This window comes from Phascolarctos cinereus, unplaced genomic scaffold, assembly GCF_003287225.1.
Source record: "Phascolarctos cinereus isolate Bilbo 61053 unplaced genomic scaffold, phaCin_HiC Scaffold_5;HRSCAF=322, whole genome shotgun sequence".
Classification (NCBI taxonomy): Eukaryota; Metazoa; Chordata; class Mammalia; order Diprotodontia; family Phascolarctidae; genus Phascolarctos; species Phascolarctos cinereus.
Genome location: NW_027555958.1, coordinates 303610450 through 303628624, shown reverse-complemented (window position 1 = coordinate 303628624; position 18175 = coordinate 303610450). Strand labels below are relative to the sequence as shown.

General features: G+C 45.8%; 2 protein-coding genes across 2 annotated transcripts in view; one reads left to right on the top strand and one right to left on the bottom strand.

The window, feature by feature from the left end:
- Positions 1-8737, top strand: part of ZNF385C (zinc finger protein 385C) — a 75298-nt gene extending 66561 nt beyond the window's left edge. The window contains 8 exon segments of the mRNA XM_020972727.2: positions 1286-1431; positions 2666-2776; positions 4243-4408; positions 4632-4747; positions 4750-4921; positions 5663-5859; positions 6410-6523; positions 7153-8737. Of these exon segments, the coding sequence (XP_020828386.2) occupies positions 1286-1431; positions 2666-2776; positions 4243-4408; positions 4632-4747; positions 4750-4921; positions 5663-5859; positions 6410-6523; positions 7153-7383 (1253 nt within the window). The 3' untranslated portion in view covers positions 7384-8737.
- On the bottom strand, positions 611-17042 carry NKIRAS2 (NFKB inhibitor interacting Ras like 2). The gene is given in 5 exon segments (XM_020972728.2): positions 611-10392; positions 14156-14397; positions 15155-15203; positions 15205-15280; positions 16931-17042. Coding segments are annotated over 5 exon segments (705 nt in total). The 5' UTR covers positions 17029-17042; the 3' UTR covers positions 611-10152.
- Between the last annotated feature and the right edge of the window lie 1133 nt (positions 17043-18175).

The window sequence follows — 18175 nt, the reverse complement described above, 5'->3', positions numbered from 1 at the left end:
AAAATTTCTTTGTCAGAGAGAGATGAAGTGAAGGATGCAAATACTGTAAACCCACAGAGACTTTCTTTAGTCTCTGTATCATCAAGAACTGCCATACAGTAGATGTTTAATTTTTATGGAATTGTGTTGGTTAAACTGTAGGAAGAAGGGAGATTGGGTTTGGACTACTGACCTGAAGAATACTAGAATAGGAAAGTGAAGAAAGCATAGGAAAGGAGTAACTCTATCCTTAGGAACATACTTTTTAAGTATGAACCCCTGGGATAGGGAGAAAAATACTCTCTGATTAAAGGATGGGTGTGATAACCTTTTACACACACACACACACACACACACCCCTCTTTAAAAAAATGGACTGACAGTGATTTGATTCAATTCTAGTCCTGGTACTTCTACCCCCATCTCTCCTTACTGAATCTGATGTGGATACTACCTTTTCACTACTGAGTTAGCTGGGAATGGAGAGGGTGGGAGTGAGGAAAGTGGAAGAAGAGATGACCTTACCTCCTTTTTCCCATTTGGGGAAAGGTGCCAGCAAGTGGAAGATAGGCAAATTGACTACATGCTTCTTGTAATGGGCAAGAAGGTGATTTAACTCACTTTAGAAAAATTATTTTTTCAATTAACAAGCATTTATTTTCTCTACTTCCCACTCTTCCCTCCAAAGAAAACAGAAAAACAAAAGTTTTGTGACATATTCATAGTCAAGCAAAATATATCCCCACATTGGCCATGTACAAAAATGTATCTTGAATCCATTACCTCTCTGTCAAGTGATACACAGTAGTGGGCATCATTAGCAGTCCCTTGGAATGATGGTCATGGGATTAATCAGAGTGCTTAAGTCTTTTAGAGTTGTTTCTCTTTACAATGATTTAACTCCTTTATAAATAGAAAGGGAAGTGAGCATTTAGGGGGGCGGGTAGGAGAGCTCAGCCCTGGGACTCATACTATCTTTTCTTTCCCCCCCCTCCCTGATGTCTAATCTCTACCTCACAACACTTTGGTATGTGAATTTGCCTGGGTGGCTCTAGCCTCCGTTTTTCCAACTGAGACAAAGGGTGTATGAAGGATCTGTGTCATGAAAATGGCATTTCTTCATCCCTCTTTCCCCTGCCAAATAACATCTTGCCTCTGGCTGTGAGCATTCTCACTCTTAGAAGGGGACAGACAATACAGTCCCAGCCCCCTGGCTTCCATTTGACTGTGGAAGTTGGCAGAGGTCCAGAGCTTGCCCCTGTCAGCCTTCCATTCTGTATTTTACCCCTTCTTCCTCCCTCACCAGGCCCAGCCTCCAGCTCCCCCAACCCTCTGCTGGCCTCGCTGCCCCTGCCTGCTCGGCCTCTGCAGCCCCCACTGGACATCAAGCATTTCCTGACCTTCCACTTCAATGGTGCAGCCCCACTCAGCCTTTTCCCCAACTTCAGCACGGTATGTGTGTGGAGAGGGGGGTGGTTTGATGGGAAGAGGGATAGCAGGGTCAAGGGCAAGGGGAGTAGGGATGGTCGGCTAAAGGGACCTGGATACCTCAGTTTCCCTTTCTGTTCCAGGGCTGGGGAAATCAGTTGTCTTCTTCTTCTGCTGTTTCCTGCACCCACATACGTACATGTCTTCATTCCTACTAACTTCACTGTACCAATCAATCTAGGTCAAATGAGATTTCCATATCTCTGCAAAGGGACAAGCTAGACGGGGTAATGAAGATGCCAGGGTGCTGTTCCACTTAGGGGACAAATTAAAGTGGTGAATAGCTTAGATCCTATTCTCACCAATAACAGGGCCTAGAGGGTGGAGAATGAGAGAGAAACTCTGTCTATTTGTATATCTGTGTGTGTATAAAAATGGGAGGTAATCATAGATTTAGAGCTAAAAAAAAAGGTTTTAGAGTCATCTAGTCCAGTGCCTTCATTTTACAGATGAGGAAACTGAGTCAGAGTAACATGCCTGGGTGTCTGAGGGAGGATTTGAACTTAGGTCTTCCTGACTCCAAAGCCAGCACTCTCACCATATCAAGCTGCCCTGCCTTCCTTGTATCTCTGGCTACTTTCATCTTCACGCTTTGTGCCCTCTCTGGAGATATTACTATTAGAGGAGTTAGATTTTTTTGTTCCATTCATAATGGCAAAGCTGATAAGATAGTTACTCCTCCCACCACGGGCAGGATACAAAGGCTAAATTGGGGTTGAGGCAGCTCAGACAAAGAGCAAAGAGGAGATTTCATAGTTCCCCTGCTATCTTTCTTCACCTCCTTTCTGCTTCTTTACACATATATTCTATTTTCCAATACTTATTGGTTCTTTTGTTGTGTGCATACATGTGTGTCTGTGAAACAGACAGAGGAAGAAGTAGAAGAGGTAGCATGGGAGATCAATTCTGTAACCAGGGCAGTTTATTTCCCTAAATCACAGACTTCTGAAAGGTCACCCTGGTCATTCTCCTATTTCTGGGCAGGTTGACTTCCTCAGTCCCATCAGACTAACCTAGACAAGAGTCCTTGCAGTGTGTCGCTTCCCAGGAAGGTGGATGCCTCTGTTGCCTTTGTTTCTCTCTGTTCCTGTGCAGCTCACCCACAGTGCTTCCATGCTTTCCTACTTAACCCTCTCCCTAGTTGGGAGAGGGCAGGGCTCATAATTGCTATTCTCTCTCACCCCACCTCACCTCACAGATGGACCCAGTCCAGAAAGCAGTAATCAGTCACACTTTTGGAGTCCCCTCCCCTATAAAGAAGAAGCTGTTTATCTCCTGTAACATCTGCCACTTGAGGTTCAACTCTTCGGTGAGCTAAGTGGAGGGAGAGGGAGAAGGTCTAATGAATGGGGAGCTGTTAGTGGGAGTGGCAGGCGTATATGGAAGAAAAATGGGAACCAGACTTGATGTTAAATTGGGAGGAAGGGGAAAGGTGAGGATATGACCCAGGTATTGGAAAGAGTGCTGAACTTAGGGTCAGAAAAGGTGGGTTTGAATCCTGTCTCTGCCACTCACCATGAGCAAGTCACTTCATTTCTCTGGGTCTCAGTTTTCTTGACTGTAAAATGAAGGGGCTGGATAGATGACCTTTAACATCTAGCTCTAAATCTATCATCTTATGATCTTTGTTATCTGGAGTAATCTCCTGCATTCCTAAATTTTCTCTACATTTCTCCACTCTCCTTATGCTGTTTTCTCTCTTCACCCCATCCTACCTTACCCATATCCTTCCCTACTCCTCTATCTTTCACTTCTGTTGTCCTCTATTCCCTTACTCCTCTGTCCCTTCACACCCCTCAATTCCTATGGAAAAGGCCTCATTTCCATCTATTTTCCTATCCATATTGTCAATCCGGGAAGTGCTCTCAAGGAATTGAGAGTCTAGTAAGGAGTTCTGGGACTTAGACTAAAAGAAAGCTGAAAGTAACAGGAACAAAAAGAGAGATCAAACAAAGTATTTTAAGAAAATTTGAGGAGGGAGAATGAATTGGTGGGGGATGGGGGTGGGGGCAGGACAGGGAAAACTTCATGAGGAAATAGAAGCTGAGCAGTCTTCAAGAAAGATTTTCAGCAGGCCCCATTTCAGGCCTAGAGACAAGATATTAGGTTGGGGAATGAAGACTACATAGTAGGTCAAATGCTGGACTTGGAGTTAAGATCTGGGTTCAAATTCTACTTCTGACCCTTACTGAGTGACCCTGGCAAGTCATTTAACTTCAGATACTGCATCTGTAAAATGGGGATAACAGCAGCCAGCTTCTTGGTTATTGTGAGGCTCAAATGGGATCTTATATAAAGGGCTTTGCAAATCTTAAAGCACTCTATAAGTGTGACCTATTATAACTATTACCACATAAAATAATAACAATAGCTACCATTTATATAGCACTTAAAGGTTTACAAAGTACTTTACATATCTTATCTGATCCTCACAATTCTGTGAGGTAGGTGCTATTATTATCTGTATCTCACAGTTGGGGAAACTGAGGCAAACAAAAGTTAAGTGACTTGCCCAGGGTCACTCAGCTATGGAGTGTTTGAGACAACATTTGAACTCAGGTCTTCATGACTCCAAGTCCAGAAGTCTATTTACTGAATCACTCAAATGACTCATTAATAAGGCTAGAAATGTATATTGGAGCCAGATCGTGGAGGGCTTTATTGAATCTTTTATGCCCAACACCATCTTATACATGGTTAGTGCTCAGTAAATGGGTGATGAATGAATGTGTAAATGAATGAACAGTGCCCTCGTGCCCTGCTGCTCTCCTCTAGAACCAGGCTGAAGCTCATTACAAAGGTCACAAACATGCCAGAAAGGTCAAGGCTGTGGAGGCTGCCAAGAGTAAACAGAGGACCTATACTCCAGCCCAGGATAGAGCCACTGGTCCACCCACAACCCCACCTGATAGCAGAGCTTCTGGAGAACCCCAGAACAAGGGTATGGTAGTGTGTGCTTATTCCTAACCAACCCTCTTTCCTCCCCATCTGACCTGGTCAAATAATAGGGGCTGGGCATTTCTACTCATTTGGCCATGTAATGACTATAGAAAGGGAGATACAAGAATATGCAAATGAAGACCACTTCAGAAACTCTATAAGGAGAGGAGGGAGGAGCAGGGTCTGTGCCTCAAGCCCTTGACCTGTGGTTTCTGTCTCATCAGCTCCATTGGCACCCTCTCCTGGATCCCCTTTAGTTCTGCTGAAGACTTTGGACTCCACTCCCAGGGAGGCAGCTGGCCTGGACCTCTCCGATGCCTCCTCTTCTTCGTCCTCTTCCCTTCCTGTTCCCCCTCATCCCCAGGGCCAGGGGCTGAAATGCCTGGTACTAGAATGGGGGCAGGGGCAGGAAGCAGTGTGGGTACCGACAACCGGAATGAGAAGGGCCCTCTCTACTGCCCTACCTGTAAAGTCACTGTCAACTCAGCCTCACAGCTTCAGGCCCATAACACAGGTCAGTTATTAGAAGAGGTGGGGCATGGCAAGGGAGGGAGAAGGGGAGTAAAGGTGGGGTTCTAAGGGGAGAAAAGGGGTAAAATCTATGTTCTTCACCCTTTCTGGGGGCCAGGGAGTGGGAAAGGTATAGCAGCTTTGATCCTCTGATTGCCCAGTGCTCTTTTTCCTGGGGGCTGGGAGTCTTTTTGTGTGCCTAGGTATCCCTAGGGAAGAATATCTCTTAGACTTACCTCCAATCTCTGGAGGCAAATGATCTGGGAAGAGAGAAGACAAGGGACAGAAGGCTTCTATGACTCTAGAATTGGGATTCCTAACCTGGAGTCCTCCTTGGGGGGGCAGGGTCGGTAGATAGATTTCAGGAAATCTATGAATTTGGATGGAGGAAAAAATTACATCTTGATTTTCACTAACCTCTAACTGAAATGTAGCACTTTCTCTAATTATGAATGAAAGCAATGAACCATTATTTTGAGATGCACTCTACAGATCAGATGGCAGGAGACAAAGAAAGTAAGACTGCATGAAGGTGCTAGGAATCAGGGGGATGCGGCACTGTATGCAATGAGGGAGGCTGAGAAAATGTTTCAATCACAAGGCAGAGAATGCTCATCTAGGTTAGGTGGGTTTGATGAACAGAATATCTTGGAGGTTGAGGGATGGCCATCAGGTTGGAGAGACATATACCTTTGCCCCAATATTCCCATCTTTGGGCTCTGATGGGATCTCTCTCCCTTCATAGGAGCCAAACACAAGTGGATGGTGGATGGTCATCGAGGAGCTCCTCGAAGGGGCCGGGGCCGAATTATGCCTCGGGGAGGGGCCAGGCACAAGGCTAAGCGTGTGGCAGGGGCCCCAGGTGGCAAACCGGGGCCAAGCCCTTCTTTCCACTGTGCCCTCTGTCAGCTCCACGTCAACTCTGAGACCCAACTCAAGCAGGTGGGGGAAGGAAAGATGTGAGAAGGGTGCAGGGGTGGGAAACCTTAGGCCTCGAGGCCACATGTTGCCCTCTAAGTCCTCAAGTGCAGCCCTCTGACTAAATCCAAACTTTACAGAAGATTTGTTCTGTATTACTTGGACTCAGTCAAAAGGCCACACCCAAGGACCTAAAAGGCCACATGTGGCCTTGAGGCTGCAGGTTCCCCACCCCTAGAGAGGTTGGGGAGGAGGGGTGGGGTGGCCAGAGAGGAAGATGGGAGGTGAGAGATAGTGGCATGAGCCGATTAAGAGTGGACAGAGTTGTGAGGGGTGAGTAGGAAGGAAGATGTAGAGACGGGTTGAGTGATAATGGATGACCACTAAGGGAAGAGTACTAAACTTGGGGAAGGGGAAAAGAGTGAAGTGGGCAACAGTGGGAAGTGGGCAACAGTGGGAGACTTAGCTCTTCCCTTCCTTCAGTTCCTCCCTTATCAAAAATCACAAGGATAAGGAAACCTGTGTTAGGGGGACCTGTCTCAACCCATGACCTGTTTGTGTCCATCTCTTTTAGCACATGAGCAGCCGAAGACACAAAGACAGGCTGGCAGGGAAGCCCCTGAAGGCTAAGGTCAGTCAGCATAGCAAGCTTCAGAAACATGGGGCGCTGGCTGTGAGTATCCTCAAGGTACCTGTCACAGAATGTTGGAACTCCCAACCTGAAAATCCTGGGGACAGGAAGACCGGGTGGGCAGCTGTGAGCCAGGCAAAGCCTAAAGGGATGAGGTGGTAGCAGGTTTTTTGTGGGGGTGGGTAGGAAGGGATAGTGTCAGGAGGAGACATTAGGAGGTAGCAATGAGAACACTTGACTAGAGAGCTTTTATGGGTGCAGCAGGAAGGAAGCAAACCCCTTTCTTGAGCCTGCCCTGGGAAGGGAAGATGAGTTTGGCCTTTTGTTGTCTTGGGCTGTGCCCAGGAATTTCCGGCAGGTGGGATGGAGCACCAGCTATGAGGGCATGCAAGTGAGGGGTGGGTGTATGTTTGGGCAAGGGTCTCCTGGAAACAATCCCCAGCCACCCATCTTCCCTTGCTCACCCCTTTAAAAAATTCCTGAGGTTTCCCATCCCCACCCCCAGACAGGAAGACAGGTGACAGAGAAGAAAGTTTGGTTCATGTACTTATGGGAGAGGGGGCAGGAGGAAGAAATGAGATTGGGAAGCATGTTTTCCTGTAGCCCAGTCTAGGGAGGAAGGATGGGGGACAGGTGGTAGTGGGTAATTTCTTGCAGTAATAAACTCTCTCTATCCTTTTCTGTAGTCTAAGTTGGCCCTGCAGAAGCAACTTACCAAGACCCTGGCAGCCCGATTCCTGCCCAGCCCCCTCCCTACCGCTGCAGTATGCACCCTTCCAGGGCCTTTGGCTCTCCGACCAGCCCCAGCTGCTGCTACCACCCTCTTCCCAGCCCCAGTGCTGGGCCCTGCCTTGTTTCGATCACCAGCAGCAGCTGTCCGCCCAGCTGCTGGGCCCATTGTCTTTGCTCCATACTGATCCTCCCTGGGGGAGGCCAAATGTGACTCCCCAGGAGTCCTATTTCCAGTCTCCATGGCCATGGAGCAATGCCTCTTTACAACCAGTGGTGTTTGATAGGGAGAAGACAAAGCCCAGCTTTAGAGTTGGCATCATCTTCTCCCTCTCTGTAAGATTGAACAAGGTGGCCTCTAAGGTCTCTTCCAACTCTAAATCTGACCTTATGACCAATACTTCCAGTTCACACAAGGTAACCACCCCCTGCCATTGTGGGGGTGAGGAACCAGATGTCTCTATCAATCATCCATTCCCTGCAGTTATGGTGGCCCCAGCCCCAGATCCCTAACAATCTATGCACAAGCTCCAAAGCCAGCTCCACGGTGTTCTCACTTTTCAAGGGAAATAGGAGGGAAGCAAATTTGATTATCCACCTACCCCAGTCCCTGCAATGTGGGTGACTGGAGGGTTCCCAACCCCTTAATTCTTAGCATCTTAGCTTTGCCAAGTATGTTTTTCCAGGGCCCAAGGGCAAGGGACAAGTTTATGACCTGTATGGGATGCCTTCCACCAAAAAGACCTCTCCATCCCAGGCATATAATTCTTTGGGGGACCACAGAAAGGGGATGTTGGGAGGGGAGAAGATGGGGTTGGGGCAGTCTTCTCCTTAGGGAGAATGTGGACTTGGAGAAAAAGAACTATAATAGGAGGCGGGGGAAAAGGAAGGACATTTCTAAGTCTGGGCCGTGCTAAGGTAGGGGAGGGAGAAGACTGCTTCCTTCTCAGAAGGATCTGTTAATGTGATGGGGATGAATGAGGAGAGGTGAGCTATAGGTGGAAATGGTAGTCCATTCTATGGCTTTGCTATGAAAAAAGTCCAGTCTGCATCAGCCAGGCCACTTCCTGTCCTAGACTTTGCCCTTAGCCAGAGCCCCACTCTGCTCTCGTCCAGGATGCATGCCTGGCCAACACCTGCACCTTCTCAGCACCTTCTGTTCCCTGCATCTTTTAAACCTTAAAGCAATAAACAGGCATTCTCCCCGCCCCGCCCCATTCTATTCCAATGCACTTTAGCCTCCCTCCATCAGAAAAGCCATTCCTTCTCCTTCACATCCCAGACCACAGCACCCTCCAAATCTACCTAGGCTGTAAAATTGGAGTAGTGGGACCCAGTCTGATCCAAGATTTCTAACAATTGTTTTTAAGATATCCCCTGCCCTACCTCCCGGGACTTGGCCAGTATCCTCCACCTAGCTATTTTTTCTTCAGATGTTTCCAGTGGGAGAGAATAATAAAAGGGGAGGGTTTTTTTTTTTTTAATAATAAGCTATCGTGGCTTTATTATGTCAAACTCATCAATAAAAGAGTCTGGAGTTTAGTGGTGTATTTGTGTTAACCTCTGCCCCACAAAGTCCCCTGTTCTGTCTTCCTCTGGGTTAGAGAAGATGCTTTGGGAATGGGCAAGGAGGCTGCAAAAGTACCCTAAGGTGATTCTTTCATCTGATATACGTGTCTTCATGTTAGGAAAGGGGTGTCTGATGTCAGGAGTACATAATACATTATAGAATGTCACATACATTCACGAACACATGCTAAGTGGATGATGAGCCATTGATGGGCTTCTACTGGTCTGCTTTGTCCTTCCAGGCCCCATGAGATATGAGGGAGAGGTGCCATATATATTCTTCATTATGGGAGGTTGGAATAGTTATAGATGAAGTTTAGGTTGTTATTAACATAAAAAAAAAACCCAACCCAGAGTGGGGAGAAGGGTAGCCTTTAAGAAGCCATAAATCTATCCCCTCAGGATAGAAGGAGGGTCAGAAAACTTTGTCCCTGTCTGCAGCAGTCTGGATTACTGGACGAGCCCTCCCCTCCACCATAAGGGCCCTCTAAGCAGTTGACATGGACTATGTGCTCCTGCCCCCTGGTGGCTGAAGGTCAAATGGAGCGCTTTAATAGGTGAAGACAACTAAAAGCCTGGAAAGGCAAAGGAGTCTAAAAGGAAGGAGTTTAGAAATCTTTGTCTTGACCCTTTCATCTTTATAGGGGAAGAAGCTGAGGACCAAAAAAGGAAATGTCTCTTGTCCCAAATCACCTTGCTAGTAAGTGAAGACAGCTGAGACTCCCTGCTCAGGGTGTATGGCCATGATATAGTATAAAGGACCCTCCATGGTGGAAGACTGGACCCCGCCCCCAGCATGGAAGGTCTTATACTATATCATGGCCATACACCCTGGGCAGGGTAAGCCGGAAGGGAAAACAACTTAGTGAGAAGTTTCTGTTTCTTCAGCGGCTTGGGCTCTTCTTAAGGGAAGAACACAAGTGAACTGGAGACACCTCCTGAGATAGGGAGGACTTCTTTCCCTTTCCCTCCCATGCCAATCTCTCTGCTTGATTATCTTTTTCCAAGGGCCATGACTTGGAGTTGTTGGGGGCCTTTTACAGGGGACCACAATCAACTGGCTATCTCCTGGCACTGTTAGCTCTCAAAATGGATTTCAGCCTGATAGCAATAGTATAGGGATGAGGGGGAGTGAGGTGGTGGCTGTGGAGTAACGTGCACTATTTGGACTCTTCTCCAAGGAAGAGAAGCAGTGGAGTGAGATGAGACTCAGGATGTTTCCCAGCGACCTACCATTGTGGCCCTCTGCCAGGCTGACTTCAGGAAGCCCATCTTACTCTGTCCCTCCCATTTCCCCAATTACCTGAAACCCCAAGGAGTTGGGGGGGAGGGTAGGATTGGGATAGGGTGGGGCTGAGGGAGGGGGTGGGTAGGTGAGAAGGAAAGCCTCAGCCATCCAAGGAGCCACTGCCCTTATTTTTACGGCTGAGTGGGAAGGCTGACTTGCTCTGGGGCTGAGTCATCTTGCTGGCCAAGTAGACGAAGGGCTCGAGGAGAGAGCGGCGGTCGGCCACAGACACTTCCCACAGTTTCACCTTCTCCACCTTAGCCCAGTGCTGGGCTACATCGGGGTCCACTCGACGCTGCTCCTGAAGGTCACATTTGTTGCCAAGGACCACAATGGTGACCTGGGAAGGGGTTGGGGAGGTGGACAGACTGAAGGACTATGCTCATGTAGGAACAGCTGGCCTTAGTACTACAAAGCACCTGAAACCTTGTTTCAGATGCTTTACTAGCTGTATTATAGGTATATCGCTTAACCTCTCTCCACCTCAGTTTAAAATGGGGATAATAATGCTGTTTTAGAGCTTGAGATAATGTACATAAAACCTTTTGCAAACTTTAAAAGCACTTTACATGACTGACTATACAAATGTTAGTTATTATTGCTACTTAAGGGCTCTTATAATGAGCAGATGTTCCAATGAATTATGATTCTATCTCTCCCTGCATTTGCAGTCTAGATGATCAAAATGTTTATAGCAGCATACTTTTTTTTTGGGGGGGAAGCAAAGGACTGGAAACAAAGTTGATGCCCATCAATCAGGGAATAGCTAAACAAACTGTGGTACAAGAAATTACTGTGCTATAAGAAATGACAAACATGACAGAGAAGCCTTAGAAAGACTTACATGAACTGATGCAAAGGGAAGTAGGCGAAGCCAGGAAAGCAGTGCACACAATGACTACAATAATGTAAATGGCAAGAACAAGATAAATGAATGTTACAAAATTATAAAGAACAAGCTTGGCCCCAAAGAACAGATAGAAGAAGGTATGGCTCTCTATGGAACACTGCATATAATATCAGATATATTGTGATTTTTTTTCCTCCCTCTTTTTCTTTCTTTCTTTTTTGTTATAAAGGATAGTTCTCTGGGAGAGTTGGGAAGGGGGAAATCTAGGTAATATACAAACAAAACATAGCAATAAAAATCTGTTTTAAAAAGTCTGAGTGAACTCAAGAGAGATATAAAAGGTAAACGGGACAGAAAGAAACAACACTGTTATTAATAAGGGCAAGCTTTTATATCCCTACAACGAAAGATTGTCATCTTATAACTCTTAGAACTGTATTGTTATTACACCATGTTAAAGGGGTATACATAAAGGGGATGGGTATAAATTGACTTTGATGTAATGATAAAAAAAAATCCAATCAAGTAGGTTAAATGGATCTAAGTAAGTGGATTAATCTGATCTAACTAAGAAAATGTACTGAGAGAAAAGGAAAGGAGGAGGTAGACAAGGGTAAATTACATTACAGGAAAAGGTACAAAAACCTTACAGCAGAGGGAAAGAAGGGAAGGAGATGAGCATTGTTTGAACCTTACTCTCATCAGATTTGGCTCAAGAAGGGAATAACATAATCAGTTAGGTATAGAAATATAACTTGCCTTTATAGGCAGTAGGAGAGAAAAGGGGAAAGAAAAGAGAGGGAGCTAATAGATGGGAGGCCAAACTGAGGGAGGTGGTGGTCAAAAGCAAAACATTAGTGATGAGGGAAAAGGAAAAAGAAAAACATAAACAGGAGAAAAAGGATGGAGGGAAAGACACAGTAATCATAACTGTGAATATGATATATGAATGTAATGGAATACTATTATGCTATAAGAAATGATGAGTAGGCGGACTTCAGAAAAACCTGGAAAGATCTGTATGGTCTGATGCTGAGTGAAGTGAGTAGAACCAGGAGAACGTTGTACACAGTAATAACCACATTGTGTGATGACTAATATTGATAGACTTAACCCTTCTCAGCAATACAAGGATCTAAGACATCTCCAAAGACCTCATGATGGAAAATGCTATCCACATCCAAAGAACGAACTATGGAGTTTGAATGTAGATCGAAGCATAATATTTGCTATTTTTTTTCTTTTGTTGTGTTTTGTTTCCTCTTTCTGTTGGTTACTCCTATTGGTTCTAATTCTTACAACATCACTAATGTGAAAATGTTTAATAGGAATGTATATGTAGAGCCTATATCAGATTGCATGCCATCTTGGGGAGGGAGGTGGGGAGGGAGAGAAAATTTAAAACTCAAAAGCTTATGGAAGTGATTATTGATAAATCAAAATAAATTAATTTAAAAAAAAGATAAAGTCTGGGTGATGAATTTGGGATATTTTTCTTTTTTCCTCTCTCTATCCAATCTAAAACTTGGTCCAGCCTCAAGCAGTCCTATGCCACTTTCTACAGTCCTACTATCTGAGCATCTGAAATGGTTCTAAGTAGTTGTTTATGGTGCTTCGGACTGATCTTATGCTTCCCTTCCCACCTGGTCCCTTCCTTGTACACAATTCTAGTTGTCTCTGCTGATTGTCAGCTAATCCTTGATAATGTAATCAGTAAGGCCGGAAGAGAGCAGTTATGTTGCACAGTAGACAGAGTGCCAGACCTGGAGTCAGGAAGACCTGAGTTCAAATCTAGCCTCAGACATTTACTAGCTGTGTGACTCTGGGCAAGTCACTTAACCCTATTTGCCTCAGTTTCCTCATCTGTCAAATGAGCTGGAGAAGGAAATGGCAAACCATTCCTGTATCTTTTCCAAGAAAACCCCAAATGGGGTCATGAAGAGTCAGAAAGACTGAACAACAACAAAGGTCCCTGATGCTGTCAGTTCCAGCTTAAAGATATTAAAGTGTGACAGCCCTCTCCTCCCCTTCTTCCAGGAGCCTTTGAATCTTAAAGAGAGACCTGAAGAGGGAAACACCCAGAAAAAAAAGCAATGAAGCCCATATGTGAAATGGCAGTCAGGTTAGTATTTTGTCTTTCCCTCCACATAGTGGCGAGGGGCTTACAGAGAGAGCTTTGCATGGGAAACTTGACCCCACTGTCTTCCTCCCCACTAGGAGGATCTAAGGGAGCACTGTCCTAGGTACCTCTGCTTGACCAGCTGTTACATTCTTCCGAGAAGGTTCAAAAAAGGAAGATCTGGCATGTCCCTGATGAAGTAGTGCTGGCCTCCTATTGCAAATAGCCCCTTGACAACACTCTGCCAATGACCACATCTCTCCTCCACGAACCCCTAGGCTCCCCACAGCAGCCCCTTTTTTAAATTTCATGTTGTTTTTAACTTATGGAATAAAACAAGCATTTCCATAACATAGTATGATTTTTAAAATGATTGCACATGAAACTGCAAATCTATATTGTACAACTTGATATTCCTTTTAAATAGATAATAAAGTTGCAGTATAGATTCTTTTTTTTTCTTTATTTCTTCCTTCTCCCCCACCCCGTTCTAGAAATGGCTACCGTTAGATACAAATAGGCACGCATATGTAAGATTTGTCCGTTCTTTCTCTGCATGCAGATAGTGTCTTTCTTCATATGTCCTTTATTGCTGTTACTGTATACAATGTTTTCTTGGTTCTGCTCACTTCGCTCTTCACCATTTCATGTGAAGTCATTTCAAGCCTTTCCATGCTTTCTAAAATCAATGAGCTCATCATTTTTTATAGCACAATAGTATTCCATCACAACCATACACCACAATTTATACAGCCACTCCCCACTTGATGGAGATCCCCGAAATTTCCAGTTCTTTGCCACCACAAAGAGAGCTGCTATAAATATCCCATTCACATTCAAAGTTATAATTACTATTTGTGAATTTCCCTCTCTTATTTTTACTATTTTCTTTCTTAGCCTCTCTTTTCATTCTATCCCTGTTATCTTCTCCTCCATCCTCCTACTCCCCATCCCATCCACCCCTCCAAGACTGCCCGCCCCTCCCATCCTCTCAATCCCAATCCACACACCTCTCCCAAAGTTTCCCCCACCTCGTCCTCCAGTTTTCAAATGTTATCAATATTCTTAAAACCGTTATCATTAAGGTGGTTTACATTACTAAGGCTGAGCTGTGTATGATGGGTTGATTCATACCTCCTTCTTGTCCTTGGACTTATCAATCTCCTTTTTGAGCAGTTCAACTCTCTGGAAGGACTCTCGGCTGTTAGTGCTATAGACCAGGACATAGCCGTCTGTACAGGAGAAACAGTGCCTGGGAAGTTCTGCCCCATCTCGCAGGCCCCGGGTGTCATAGAATCTCACCTGCTCCCTCACACCTCGGTCAGTCTCAATTGAACCCACATAGATGTCTTCCTGGGTTTCAATCATCTCAGAACCTGGAAGGGGACAAGTCTATTTATCCATTTTTTTGGGAGGGATGATGGGACAGCAGTGAGTAAAACTGGGTATTTCCTGAGAGCCCAACCAGGGACTTTCCTCAAGCTGGGGGTATTTAAGTGTGAGAAAAGGTGAAAAGGTGGGGGGCTACTGAAGAGTGTGGGGCAAGGATTAGGGGATCACAAAAATCATGTGAGTGTACTCCGATATTATATTAGTGATAGTGACTGGGCCTGTGACTTCACTGGAATAGGGAACTCTCAGGTAAGAAAACTCCTACCAATTTCAGTCAGATGTACCTTTTCTGCAACTCAAGTCTTAGAAAGTTGCCCAGAGCACTAAAAGGTTAAGTAAGTTACCCAAGGTCCCACAGTCAGTACATGTCAGAGGTGAGACGGAACCCATGACTTCTGGCTCACAGGTCAGCTCTCATGTCAATTCTGACATGTCATAATGCCTCTTGACACATAATTAGCAATGTGCAAATATCCTGCTAATTAAAGCTTTTCTTTCTGTACCATTTCTGGGACCCTGGGCTTTCTTCCTCCGACTCCATTGTGAGGGCTCCCTCCAATCCTGGACAGTTGATTCCATATGGAATGATGTTGACTTGTCTAAGTGCTTACTCCACATGGCCACCTAGATTCATGGAGCTGGCCCTTGGGCTGTGCATGTGTGTGGAGGAGAGATCTAGCTCCCCCTTTGCACCTCCATTGTTGTTCCCTTTCACTCCCCTTCCCAAATCCCAGCGCTTACCTACTACATGGTTACCATACAACAGCTGTTCTAGGATTGAGGTCTTCCCCCACCGATGCCTGGCCACACACAACCACTTTGCAGCTCTTCCCCATGGACAGACCTCCACTCTGGGAAGGAGACAGACTACACTGAGACAGAAAACAGGGGAGGGAGGATCACAAGGTGAGGCCTTGAGAACTCAAATTCTGAATTTGACATATAATTGCTGGGGATTAGGACTCCAAAACACTGGGATGATAGGTTTACAGGTGGGAAGGAGTGAAGAGATGAGGGTTACCATGACCCCCAGGTATAGGTCCCCTTTCTCTGCATAGTGATGAGGCTGGGATCTGGACCCCAGAAAGGAAAAACTCTGGACTTTCCCACATGGCCAAATTTCTGGCATTTGCCTGAGGCTATAATCCCATCAACTGGCCTTTCATTGTGGCTACACCCAATCTCCCAATTCTCTGTTACCCTTAACCTAGCCTAGCCCTCCATAGTCTTACCTCCCTATGGCCCCTAGCCATTTCCCACCCTTTATCCTAGCTAGGCTCCCTTCTCTCTTTGCCACACAGTCCAGCTCCCACACAGGGAGTTCTGTTCACCCCAGTTTACTGGCCACTTCCATTCAGATCTCCTCAGACCCCTCCTCCAATCACCCCAAACTACTTGGCCTCTCCTAGATCCCCCCCCACAGTCTTTCTGTGTATAAGGTCCATCTTGTCTCCATTAAGGTGCTTAGATTCTTAAAATCTAGCCACTGTTCAGATTCTTACAACCTAGCCAATAGCTCGCTAACATTCAGACTCCATAAGTGTCTGCCCAATATGACAGATGTTCTAATAAACCTTGTCTTTGGCTGATAGAAGGCTTGGGTCAAATTCTTTTGGGCAGGAACCACATGTTCTGATTTTGGGGTCCCACAACCCCTAAACCTCTACAGTACTAGGATATAGGAGGGACTATCTGCTAAGGCCACAATATACATCTCAGTCCTCATCTTGCTTTTGATGTTAAAGAGAAAATGATCCCAAACTTAATTGTCTGGCTATGCTGCCCTGATTGAGGCCTTGGCAGACCTTTGGGTTTAGTCCAAGAAAGGAATGCTTCCCTTGAGAACCACTCCACCTTGCTCCCCAGAGCCTGCCGAACCAGCAGTGTAGAGCAAAAGCATTTAGAGAGGTGAGCCAAGATTAAAGAAGCCAAAGCTGAAAGAATTGGAGGGGGCTTTGAGTGTGTGTATTGGGGGATTGCAGCAGGGAGGCTGGTTGTGGTATGAGTCATTTTGCTGCTGAGATATATAACATGAAGGGTTAAACTCAGAGACCTCCAAGGTGAGGCTCTCACACATAGTAAGGGATCCATGGACTCAGAGAAAGACAAGAGATCCCATAGAAGCAGCTTCTAAGATACTTCCCAGATCTAAATCTATGACCCCATAGTGGAACCTGAGCTTCCAAAGAGGAAACTCTGGGCAAAGAGATCAAAGGGGAAGAGAACCCCAGGCCTCCTAGATGGCAGAATCATGGGTTTATTTGGGGAGTGTCTCAATGGAGCTGAGCAGCACGCCTTGAATCAAGGCCCAGGAGGGAAACCCAACTGACCAAGGAGAGCCTGTGTCCTGTTTTGTGCCTTCCATTATTGCCCAACCAGAGGAGGGGGTGAGAGGAAGTTTTAGCTTGTGTCTGTGCCCCTTTTGTCCTGTGCTCTGTGGTCCTAGGATGCTGCACCATCCCCCCACCCCGGATGCACGGGGTACCCTGAAGCAAGCTAAGAACAGAGGCTACCTACCTACTGAGGGTCTCTCCTCGAGTAATAGTCCTTAACTGCAGCAGCAGCTGATGCCGATAGAAGCAACTTCCCACTTCCTTCCTTAACCTCCCAGTCATCCCCACCCTCCAGCATCCGGCAAACCAGCAAGAGCAGACCCGGCAAGCAAAGGGACACTAAAGAAGCAACACAGCTCCCTCTAGAGCCATGGGGCCGGAAATGAAGTGGAAGTCATCTGGGCCAAGCTGTGATTGAGGGGGCCAAAGATCTTTTCCCACTAGAGCTGATACTGAGGATTTTTTTTTCTGAAAAGGGAAAGGAAAGGATGGTCCACAAATTTCTTGGACTTTTAAGACCAAAAGATGAGAGTGAGAGTCTGGTACCAGTCTGAAGGCCCTGGCAATCTCAAGGTCAAGGATATATATGGGGAGAGGGTGCACTGGCTCTCCCATTCCCCTTAATTTGTTTGCAGCACTGTACAAGTTGAGAGGATTTACTCATCCATTCAACCAAGCATTTATTAAATACAAGTCATTAGGTACCTACTGTTAAATACCCCCGCAGGGAAGTGTGGAGGAAAAACAGAAAGCAGAAAGAAATCATCACTGCCCTGGAGAAGCATATAGTCTAATGTGGGGTCAATACACACACACACACATACATATACAGTATAAAAAAGGTAATTTCCGGTTGGAGAGTACTAGTAATTGGAGGGGTGTGGGGAATCAGGGTAGGATTCCTGTGGAAGGTGACACCTGACTTGAAACTTAAATCAGGAATTCTATGAGGATCCTAGATTTTACAGCTGGAGGGATATTGGATGGAGATCACCTAGGCCAACTCCATCCTTTTGCCAAATTAGACACAAAGGTTACACAAGAGATTTAGTAGCAGAACTAGCATTCAACCTTGGTCTTTCCAAAGCTCTTTCCATCACATAATGTGGTTCATTTCATTGAACACTGAACTCAACTGAATTAATTAAATTGGATGATGGACAACCAGCCCCCTATACGATCAGTCAACTAGCATCTATTAAAAGCCTGCTGTGCACCAGTCACTGTGCTAAGCACTGGGGACCTACAAAAAGGGAAACAAAACAATCAATTCCTGCTCACAAGGAGCTCGTAGTCTATGCATCCCTGTCAAGTACCTTACAGTTTAGGGGCCAGGGGCAGCATCAGTTGGGCACATGGATTTACAGGACTTACAGGGAGAGGGGCATTTTTGTTACTTCTGCCCAGTGTCGGGTGGTGTAGACTGGGT